This window comes from Microtus oregoni, unplaced genomic scaffold (genome assembly GCF_018167655.1).
Source record: "Microtus oregoni isolate MIOR12 unplaced genomic scaffold, Mior012 000006F_ref0000085, whole genome shotgun sequence".
NCBI classification, from domain to species: Eukaryota; Metazoa; Chordata; class Mammalia; order Rodentia; family Cricetidae; genus Microtus; species Microtus oregoni.
Window position 1 is genome coordinate 60,925,534 of NW_024543065.1, and position 11,590 is coordinate 60,937,123.

The 11,590-nt window shown below is 47.6% G+C and overlaps 1 protein-coding gene across 3 annotated transcripts in view; it reads left to right on the forward strand.

The window, feature by feature from the left end:
* The window catches only part of Ankrd27 (ankyrin repeat domain 27), a 60,025-nt gene extending 48,965 nt beyond the window's left edge, over positions 1 to 11,060 (forward strand). For all 3 annotated transcript variants that reach the window (XM_041654026.1, XM_041654027.1, XM_041654028.1), the window contains 7 exons: positions 1,176 to 1,373; positions 2,323 to 2,442; positions 4,340 to 4,501; positions 5,822 to 5,933; positions 8,167 to 8,245; positions 8,429 to 8,501; positions 9,834 to 11,060. In XM_041654026.1, the coding sequence (XP_041509960.1) occupies positions 1,176 to 1,373; positions 2,323 to 2,442; positions 4,340 to 4,501; positions 5,822 to 5,933; positions 8,167 to 8,245; positions 8,429 to 8,501; positions 9,834 to 10,061 (972 nt within the window). In that variant the 3' untranslated portion in view covers positions 10,062 to 11,060. The remainder of the gene's footprint in view (positions 1 to 1,175; positions 1,374 to 2,322; positions 2,443 to 4,339; positions 4,502 to 5,821; positions 5,934 to 8,166; positions 8,246 to 8,428; positions 8,502 to 9,833) is intronic.
* Positions 11,061 to 11,590: the final 530 nt, after the last annotated feature.

Here is an 11,590-nt window from a genome sequence, read left to right on the forward strand (position 1 = left end):
GGGGAGGCGAGGGATGTATTGACTGTCTCAGGAGGTTTGGCAAACCTGTAGCTGATTTGTTTCTTTAATCTCAGTCTGGCTTCAAACTCACTTTGTAGCTAAGGTTGACCTTGAACTCCTGACCCTCCTACTTTACCCAGAGGAAGGGATTACAGCTGTGTGCTACCCACCCCTGCCAGCTTCCACGCATAGTCTTCCACCATCACGGAGAAAGACTGTTTACGCATCAGTACCCCTGCTCATGAAGCCCTCACCCTTCCCGTCCCTACAGACCCATGATCCGTCTCCTTGGCATTGGGCTCTGTCACTCCTGGCACTGATGTGCGTTTCCTTGGTAACTGGCCTCATTACCGAGCACTGCCATGAGCAGCGTTTTGTTCCACCGAATGACCATCGCTTCTCTAGGCTGTGATGCCTTCCAGCTTGTGTTTGCAGTTAGGGTTGGTGCCCAGTGTGCCTGTGTGGTTTCCTGATCATCCCAGTCCTCCCCCACCCCCCGGGTTTTCTTTTTTTTTTTTTCTTTTTTTTTAGTTTTTCGAGACAGGGTTTCTCTGTAGCTTTGGAGCCTGTCCTGGCACTAGCTCTTGTAGACCAGGCTGGTCTCGAACGCACAGAGATCTGCCTGCCTCTGCCTCCCGAGTGCTGGGATTAAAGGCGTGCGCCACCATCGCCCAGCCCCCCCGGTTTTTCAAGACAGGATTTCTTTGTGTAACAGTGCTGGCTGTCCCGGAACTCAGTTTATAGACCAGGCTGGCCTCAGATTCACTGAGATCCACCTGCCTCGGCCTCCCAAATGCTGAGATTAAAGGCATGCGCCACCACCGCCCTACGCTCCAGTCTTTTTTATTGAACAGGCTTGGTTTTTCTCACTACATTTCATGGACTGCCCCTTCCTTCAGGCGTAGGTTTTTTTCTCCTTGGAGCTCTTGCCTAACATGATCAGGCATCCTTGTAGAGGGCTTACTTTATTGAAAAATTGAAGTCAGTCTTTTGGTGTTTCATCTCCTTCCAAAAAGCTGGGAAGTCACTCATGGGCCATGTTGAATCCAGATCCCTCTGTGATCCCAGAATTTGTATAGGAGCCAGGAGGGAGCAGGGAGGTGGCTTCCATCACCACCCCTGGCCTAGCCTCTTAAGTGTTAATGCCATTTATTTACACCCTCTGCCCTCACTAGAAACTGGCAAGGATTCCTGCCAGTGGCCTTGGTGTCAATGTGACCAACCAGGACGGCTGCTCTCCTCTGCATATGGCCGCCTTGCATGGCCGGACGGACCTCGTCCCCCTCCTGCTGAAGCATGGTGCCTACTCCGGTGCCAGAAACACAAGCCAAGCTGTGCCGCTCCACCTGGCCTGCCAGCAGGGCCACTTCCAGGTATGGCCCCACCTCCTGGACAGCTGAGTAGATGATTGGTTTTGGCAAGACCCTCACTTAGTGGCAGTGCACTGGGGCGGGGTTCAGGGAGTCCTAGAGGACAGAGCCCACACCTGGGGGATACCAGTGCCCTGTGATTCCGACTGCAGCAATGGTGAGCCTCTTCTGCCATGGAGCCGATCACTACACTCCCTTAGATCTGCAAAGTAGCTTCTTATTGTGTGATGTACAATCAAGACAGAAGTTTACAGTTAGTAGTCTTTGTTTCGTTTTGAGACAAGGTCTTAGTATGTAACTTAGCCTGGTCTCAAACTTTCAGTCCTCCTGCCTCAGCCTCCTGAGTGCTGGGATTACAACTGTGTGCCGTTGCACCTGGCTTTGAACCAAGTGGCTTCCTAAAGTCTGTTTCCTTTGGGAAGGTGTCTGTGTGTGCATGTTTCCCTTTGCCGTGGTACGTTTCCCTCTGTTTTTTTTTCTTTTTTTTTTTTTGGTTGTTGTTGTTGTTTGGTTGGTTGGTTTTTTTGTTTGTTTTTTTCGAGACAGGGTTTCTCTGTAGCTTTGGAGCCTGTCCTGGTACTAGCTCTTGTGAACTCACAGAGATCCGTCTGCCACTGCCTCCCGAGTGCTGGGATTAAAGACGTGCGCCACCACCGCCCGGCTCCCCTCTGGGTTTTAAAGGCAGGGCCGTATTTCCAGTCAGCAAGCCTCTTGGATATCCAGCAGGCTGCTTCCCACCATGCACTGGAAGCAATGGCTGCCGATTCTCCGTAGGCAGCAGTAAAGATGGAAACCCAGTGCCTGGTGCATTGTGGGCATGGAGCCGACCCCTGGCGATGTGACTCCTCCTTTGCTGTCATCTCTGTCCTCCACAGGGTCCATTTCCCTGAGAAGAAAGACTTCTTTTCCTAAATTATAATTAAGATTGACATTTTTTTCTTCTCTGAACTAGGTGGTAAAATGCCTCTTAGACTCCAATGCAAAACCTAATAAAAAGGACCTCTGCGGGAACACGCCCCTCATTTATGCCTGCTCTGGTGGCCACCATGAAGTCACTGCGCTCTTGCTGCAGGTGAGAGCCCTCCTCTCCCTGCCATACCAGGCTTTTTCCTTCCTTCCTTCCTTCCTTCCTTCCCTCCCTCCTTCCCTCCCTTCTTCCCTCCTTTTTTGGTTTTGTAGTTTCAAAATCTACACAGGGTTTCTCTACCACCTGCCTCTACCTCCTGAGTGCTGGGATAAAAGGCATGAGCCACCACCATTCAGCTAGACTTTTTAAAACAACTTTGTTTTTATAGGTTTTAAGGATTTGTTTATTTTTATTTTATGTGTGTTTGTATTTTGTCCTGCATGTATGTATGTATGCCATGTATATGCAGTGCCCACAGAGACCAGAAGAACGCACAGGTTTCCTTGGAACTGGCGTTAACAGGCAGTTGTGAGCTGTCTGATGTTGCTGGGAACTGTTGCTTTCTTTAATCCTCAGCAATTTAAGAAAACATTTTTCTGTTTAACATAGGAAATTGTTGTTAAAAGAAAACTGTTGCTTAAAACCTTGCTTTGGGGACTAACAAGAGGCACCTGTGTGCCTCCGCACAGACCCACACAACCATACACCTGCGTGCCTCCGCACAGACCCACACAACCATACACCTGCGTGCCTCCGCACAGACCCACACAACCATACACCTGTGTGCCTCTGCACAGACCCACACAACCATACACCTGCGTGCCTCCGCACAGACCCACACAACCATACACCTGTGTGCCTCTGCACAGACCCACACAACCATACACCTGTGTACCTCCGCACAGACCCACACAACCATACACCTGTGTGCCTCCGCACAGACCCACACAACCATACACCTGTGTGCCTCCGCACAGACCCACACAACCATACACCTGTGCACATCATTAAAAATTGAAAAGGAAGACAAAAAAGTCCAGCTTAATTTTTAAAAAGAAGTTGCATGAATTTTCTAGTGAACCACACACCTGTAATCCTAACACCCAGGAGACTGAGTTTGAGGCCAGCCTGGGGTACATAGTGACATCATCACAAAAACAGACTACTTTTTTTTTTTTTGATAGGCTCTCACTTGTGTAGCTTTGGCTGGCCTTGAACTCACCAGGTAGACTCATCAAAGAGATAGGCTTGCCTCTGCCTCCTGAGTGTTCGGATTAAAGGTGTGTTTCACTACCCTGTCTTTAGAGACTAAGTTTGTGGTCCTGGGAGGTTGCCCAGCAGGTAGAAGTGCTTGTGCAAGCCCAGCTCCCTGAATTCTAAACTCCAGCCAGGGATCCAGGGAAAGGCGGACACTGGAGCTGGAGAGACGGCTCAGCCGCATGAAGAGCACTGGCTTTTCTTTTTTATTTTTGTGTTTTTGAGACAAGGTTTCTCTGTGTGGCCCTGGCTATCCTGGAACTCACTCTGTAGACCAGGCTGGCCTTTGAAATCAGAGATCCGCCTGCCTCTGTCTCCCAAGTGCTGGAATTAAAGGTGTGCGCCACCATGTCCAGCTTACTGGCTGCTCTTTCAGAGGATCCAAGTTCGGTTCCTAGCACCCACAGAGTGGCTTACAACCATCCATCTCCAGGGTATTTGGCACCCTATTCCGGCCTGCAAAGCCACCAGGCATGCACACAATGCACATACATGCACACTGGCCAAACATTCCAACACATAAAATAAAAATAAATAGACCTTTAAAAAGGCTGTGGATGCCCTGTGGTTCATGCCTATAATCCCAGCAGTCCAATCTCCAGATGGGAGGCAGGGACAGGAGAGCTGGCAAGATGCTCCCCTATGCAGTAGAGCAGCAGAAACAAGACAGAAGGAGAGATCAACCAGAGAGTTGTTTTCTGACCTCCATATTCATGCTGTGGTACACATAAGGAAATTTTTAAAAAGTAATTTTATAGCGAGCAGTCACATAGACTCTGCATCTCCTGTCCCCTCTCTCTCCTAGCACGGGGCCGCCATCAATGCTTCCAACAACAAAGGCAACACAGCCCTGCACGAGGCTGTGCTGGGAAGGCATGCCTTGGTGGTGGAGCTGCTTCTGTTCCACGGAGCATCTGTTGACATCCTGAACAAGAGGCAGTACACGGCCGTGGACTGCGCAGAACAGGTGATGCGCAGTGTTTGCGGGCTGAGCACCAGTGCTCCCTGAAGCACACTGTAGAGCCCTTGTGTTCAAGCCAGGTGTGAGAGGGCAACAGCCAGGCTCCTTGGTGCTCTGTGCTGAGCTAAGTGAGCATGCCAGACGTCCACTGGCAGGGCTGGATCCTAGCCACTGTCACATGGTTGCACATGCTCACAATGCCGGTGTGCATTCTTTCTGGGTAGTTCCAGGGGCCCGAGCGAAGGCAGAGCACCTATCCGTTGCCACCATTAGGCACCTTGGTCTAGTACACAGAGATGTTGTCACATCTGGGAAGTGGCAGGGTAGACGCCAGGATGGATGGGCCAGCCCTGTAGCATAATGGAGAGTCTTAGTTTGTAGGGATTTAAGTTCCTCAGATCCGGAGAGAATTTAGATCCCCAGCTTACTACTCCCTCCAGCAATCATGCTGAAAGTTGCTTTCCTCTGTTCTGTCTTCATGGTAAATCTCGGCTTTAAACTCCAAATAGACAGCCAGTTGGTTGCTGATTGATCCAACAGAGATGTTAAAGTCACTATAAATCCAACTTATTTTAGGCCTATTTAAGGGTGGCGACATGGCTCAGTGGGTAGAGCACCTGCCTAGAATCCCCCCCAGTGAGGGGCTGGGGTGTGGCTATGTGGGTAGAGCCCCTGCCTAGAACCACCCAGTGAGGCGCTTGTGGTGCAAGGTCCTGGGTAATATCCCTAGCACCTCAAAAGGAAAAACTTTTAAATATTGTCTCTTATTGCCTTAATCTAGAGATGGGATATACTGTAAGGTGTGTCAGGTGTTGGTGAATTTTAGGTGTCCTTGAAAGGGTGGAGAGTACCGTGAGGGTTGCTGTTACTTAATAGATAGCGCATAACTTTTTGTTTAGTACTTTCTCAAAGACGGGTGGTGCCGAGAATGTTCTATTGTGGGCTGGGCAGTGGCTCCTGAACAGTCTCCTAGTAACCATATAGTGACAGCCCTACTGCGCTTACCCCAGTTTAACATGCAGGCTGGGGTTCCTAGTGAAGGCCAGAGCGGCTCCTAAAGGAAGGACAGAATCTATATTTGAAAAGTATTTCTCTGTTGCCCAAGCTTGAACTCCTCAGCTCCAGCTGTTGTCTAGCCTCAGCCCTAAGTGCTGGGACAGCAGGCACGGCCCGGATGTGTTCTCATTGCTGTGATGTTGTTGCAGAGCTAAGTTAGGGCGAGGGTTCAGCCACACCAATATATTGATATTTAGATGGAAACCCGAGCCACAGTTTGCTGAGAAAACATTAAAACTGCCCAGTGACATTTTCCCTCTCCAACTGCAGGATTCAAAAATAATGGAGTTGCTGCAGGTAGTGCCAAGTTGTGTTGCGTCCTTAAACAATGTTGCCGAGACAGACCACAAGGAATGTGTGACTGTTAAGATCAGAAAAAAATGTAAGTGCTTCTAAATTCTTAATCGGGGTCCATTTGGGAATTCCTGAGTAGCTGGTGCATTGCATCTTGAGAGTGTGTGTGTGTGTGTGTGTGTGTGAGAGAGAGAGAGAGAGAGAGAGAGAGAGAGAGAGAGAGAGAGAGAGAGAGAGCGCATGTGTGTGTGTGTATCAGGGTCAACCTGGTGGCATTCCTCAGGAGCCACCCAGTTTGTGTTTCAGAGGGCTTCCTGCTGGGCTGGAGCCTCTGGAGTAGGCAAGGCTGGCTGGCCAGCAAAGCAAGACTCTGTCTCTGCTTCCCCAATGCTAAGAGTACAAGCATATAGCACCACACCTGGCCTGTATGTGTATCTGTGTACAGTGTGTGTGCCTGGTGCCCTTGGAGACTAGAAGGGCATCAGATGCCCTGGAACTGGAGTTGCAGTCACTATGTGGTTGCTGGGAACCAAAGCAGGGCTCTCTGGAATAGCAAACAGTGCTCTGAACCACTGAGCCTTTGGTTCTGAGGTAGGAGCTCAGATCTGCATGCTTCTATGGCAGGCACTTTACCAACCAAGATATCTTCCCAGCCCTTCGTTGTGTATATAGTACATATACAGTGTGTGTGTGTGTGTGTGTGTGTGTGTGTACACATATATAGTACAATATACATGTATATATACACATACATACATATGCATGTGTTTTGGCATTTCTGTGGTGTTGGGCATGAACCTGTGGCTTCATACATGCCAGGCAGGTGCTCTACTACTGAGTCATGCTCCTGTCTCTGTTTTCATTTAATTATAAATGAAAAGTGTAATTTTGTCGTGACGTGGAGGGACATGGGGACCATAAAAACCATGCTAGATCATGATTCATCTGGTGAAGAGCTGTTTTTGAATTAAAAAATTTTATGGTTGGGGTCACCACATGAGAAACCGTATTAAAGGCCACAGCATTAGGAAGGTTGGGAACCACTGCCCTAAAGATTTTCCCTTTTTCCACTGTGATGAGGATGTAAACTATGACCTTGCACTTGCTAGACAATTGTCAACTTCTCCTGCCCTCTTTTAAGATTGTTTTTAGTTATGTGTATTTGTGCATATCTGTATGTGGGTGTGTACACATGGGTGCAGGTGCTCTGGAGTCCAGAAGAGGGCGACAGAGCCCTTGACACCAGAGTTACAGGTGGCTGCGTCTTTTCTAATAGTGAGTGGTCAACCCTCTTAACTCTGTGAACTGCTGAGCTGTCTCCCCAGCCCTTTTTGGTTCAAATTTGCAGGGTGCTAAGGGGTGGTGGTGGTGATTGGAACAGAACCTGGCCAACAGTGTCCGATTGAGTACTTTCTCTTTTTTTATTTTTATTCTTTGCAGGAGTTTAATTTAGTTTTATTTTTATGTACACTAGTGTTTTGCCTGCAAGTATATCTAGATGATGGTGTCAGATCCCCTGAAACAGGAGTTACAGACAGATGTTAGCTGTCTTATGGGTGCTGGGAATTGAATCCAGGGCCTCTAGAAGAGCAGTTAGTGCTCTTAACTGCTGAGCCATTTTTCCAGCCCGAACACTTTCTTTCTCTTTAAAAGGTTATTTGACACAACCTTTGGGGCTGGAGAGATGGCTCAGTGGTTAAGAGCATTGCCTGCTCTTCCAGAGGTCCTGAGTTCGATTCCCAGCAACCACATGGTGGCTCACAACCATCTGTAAAGAGGTCTGGCGCCCTCTTCTGGCCTTCAGGAATACACACAGAATATTGTATACATAATAAATAAATATTTAAAAAAAAGGTTATTTGAAATGTATTGTTTTATGAGCGTTTCAAAACTGAGTTTGAATGCAGTTGCAACCTTGTAGACAAACCCACTCGCATTCCTAGATAATCCCAGGGTGACCTTGGCCATAAGGGGCCACAGCTGAGAAGCCTCAGTATGTAGACTTGACTTTGTCTAACCAGGGTTTGCATAAGGAACAACTAGGTACAGGTTTTTAAAGCAGATTCCACACTTAGTGTTCTAAGTTTTGTTGAGCTAGGAAATCAGAGAACTTGTTTGTGCTACAGGTTTTTTGTTTGTTTTTTGAGACATGGTTTCTGTGTAGCCCAGAACTTGCTTTGTAGACCAGGCTGGCCTTCAGACTCAGAGAGATCTGCCTGCTTGTGCCTCCCAAGTGCTGGGATTGAAGGTGTGCACCACCACGCCCAGCCCATTTCCTTTTACTTACAAAATTTTCATGTTTTACTCTTTTTTTTCCACAGGGAATCCCAAAATGTACAACCTGCCAGAAGAGCCTTTTAGGAGACAGTTTTGCCTCGTTAACCCTGGGGTGCAGCTCCAGTGAGTATCTAGTTCCAGTTGACGTTCGTGGTTCTGACTGAGGTTTGCTTCCAGGGGCTGCTGAGTGTGCAGCTTTAACTGTGTGTGCAATGCTGCCATCTTGTGGCTGACAGAAGGCTTCCAGCCATTACCCAGATGCTTAACTTGGTGTTGGATTACTACTTGGTTTATTTTGCATTTCAGGGCAAGAACTTCAAGGGAAACTCTGGGAAGGGATAGAAGTGTGCCTGATCTTTCTGGAGGTTCTCTGCAGGAGGTGAGTGATTACCCAGCAAGGGCTGATCGCCCGACTTTTTCAAAAATAACCCACAGTGGACGCGGCTCCTCAATACTCCTCATCTCACTGCCCCCTTCAGTGAAAGAATTAGCAGCAGCTGAAACTTCAGCTCTACCATGAAGCAAGAGTGTGGACTTGGGAGTAAATTTTAAATTACAGCTCTAGACAAGCATGGTGGTGCACGCCTTTGCTCCCAGCACTTGGGAGACAGAGGTGGGTGGATCTCTGAGTTCAAGACCAGCCAGGGTTACATAGTGAGACCTGATCTCCAAAAATTATAAAATTCCAGTCCTGAGCCAAGAGAGTCAAGGAGACGTGCAGAGTCGTGGTGTACATGGGAAGCTGCAACTCAGTGTGAACAGAGAGAATAGCCCAGATTTTACTGCCTTTTAATATTTGGAATATGGACAGTGTGTGCATAATGTAATGTTATAACCCCCATGGTTCTTTATGTACCCAACTTCTTACTGAATCAGTTGGTTAGAAAAACTCCGATATAGTCTATTCTGCCTTTCCTGGCTGCTGCAGAAAGAATGGCATGCTTGCCACAGGTTTGCTGGGACAGATACACAAAACTTACAGATGATCATTTTAGAGAATCTACTTAACAATTACTGTGGCAAATTTAGCACCCCCCTTTACTAAGACAGAATTTCATAGTAATGTAGACTGTCCTCAAACTCATGGTTATCTTCCTGCCTCAGTCTCCCAAGGGCCAGGGTTACTGGTGTGAGCTGCCATGTGCAGCTTACATGACAAAATGTGATTTCATATTTAATGTTCCATAGCTTTGCTGAGGGTCAGTCAAGTGTGCTCTTCCCTTGCTGAGTGACAGTCAGGTACCCATACTGTGCGGTTCCCTTGCTGAGTGACAGTCAGGTACCCATACTGTGCGGTTTCCTTGCTGGAAAAGCAGGAGCAGCAACAGCACACACTGATCAGAGATTAGAAACACAAAGTGGTGCTGGAGAGATGGCTCAGAGGTTAAGAGAGTTCAATTCCCAGCAACCACGTGGTGGCTCACAACCACCTATAATAAGATCTGGTGCCCTCTTCTGGCTTGCAGGAATTTATGCAGGCAGAATACTATATACATATTAACAAAAATCCTTAAAAAGTGGGGGAAAAGGAGAAAAACACACAAAGCACTTTGTGTGTGTCTCATGGAGCATGACAGTCACCTGTCACAGGAACATCAAACTGTCACTGTGTCTGTGGGGGGTTATCAGTGTGTAATCAGATAGAGCTGATGCTACTTAGTGGTTTAAAACACACAGTACAGCCATAACCTCAGTTTTCTCTTTTCTTCAGCCAGAGAAGCAAAGAGTCACGGAAATTCAGAATGACTCATCAGACCAGAACAGATGCCGGGCTTCTGAGGAAGGAAACAAGGGGATCCCAGAGAGGCCTGTACCAAGGCATGCTCCTGGACACAGGCGGATGGTCCGCCGGCATACGGTCAATGACGCAGCCATACCCCAGCTCCCAGAGGTGACTGGCCACCTGACCACCCAAGAGGGTGGTGTTTCTCAATCTTAGCAGTAAGGGGTTGGTAAATTTGCTACCGAGACATGAGTTTGCAGTAAGATGGTGAGCATGGATGCAGCTTAGAACTAAGCATACTTTATAAATAACCAGCTTGAGAGACCGTCCCTTGGATTTACCACCCTCTCTCTTCAAAGCTAACTAATATACTTGAAAAGGAATAAGAGGGAGTGAATGAGCCCCTTCAGTTTAGGATTTGGATTTTCTGGTTATGAGCAAAGGCTTCACACCATCAGATTCTGATCTTTGTCTGGAAGGTGCTGGGTGTCTGTGGTGTGGATAAGCGGGCAAACCCTATATGCTAGAAAGATCCTCATGTCCGGGAGACGTCAAGAGAAGCAATGCCAGTCCTGTGGAACTGGATGCCAGGCGGAGAAGCATCCTGTTGGGATGAAGAAATGGAACCTGAAAACACTTGATCTGGGAAGTGCCTGAATGCCATTTTGATGTCCATCCCACTGAAAAGGACCTGCCATTTTGCCTTGTTCTACACACGTATGGGGAAGGTTGGCCGTCACTTTCCCAACAACACAGACACTTGGGTCACTGCACGTGTGCACCTGTAGCAGTTTCTGCTCACACTCCTTTCCGTTAAGAGCCTCCCTGACAGCACACCTGACGATGGGTACCAGAGAGCAGCTTTGGCACATCTTAAATCTTTTGATTCAAGTTCAAAATTTACAGCACAAGCCAGGTCAGAGTTTAAGTTAGATATTCATTGCCATTAATTCCTTTTTATAACTTTCTATAGATTCTATTATTTTTTTATGTTCCTTATCCTAAAGTTGCAAACATGGGTTCATCCTGAGTCCGTCTTCAGAGGACTTTGTAAAGAGGAAATGACTTTGTGCACACTCTTGGAGATCTGTGCGGATGTATAGAAGGGAAGGGCTGAATATTTTTCTACAAAGTAATTTATGATTTCTAATTTTCTAATGTGCCTTGGATATGTGCCAAATGATGGAAACGAAAACAGTAAACTCTGATTCTTGAGCATGTGATGTAAGCTTTTTTATTTTGTTGTGTAGTTCCTCAGCCACCCTTCTGTAAACCTCTTGTGAAAATTTCCCCCCGAGGGAGATGGAATTTGCCTATTCCTTTTTCCTGAGGTCCCAATGACAAACCAAGGTATGATTGATTACACTGGAGTTCACTCTGGGGAACGAAGTTTATTGAGCTTGAGCTTCCTTACAGAGCAATGGGCGAGAAGCCTTAAAAGTAGTCACACTGGAAGGTCATGGTTGAGGAATCATGCCTGTGTAGATGGAGCCCCGTTCCCTAGTCTTTCCTTGCCTTTCTATATATGCAAGCTAGCCCCTCCCAGAGGCCATGTGCAATTGCAGGCTGGAGGAGGTGGTTACATGACTGTCACACTCACTCCTACCGTAAAGGAACAGTAACATTCAACACACCCACCCAGCCGCAATGATGAACATGGTGTAGTCTGGCTGAGGGGACAGTCCTGCACAACACCGTGCTGTGTGAAAGCAGTCCTCACTGGACGGATGCAGTGTCTCCTGTGA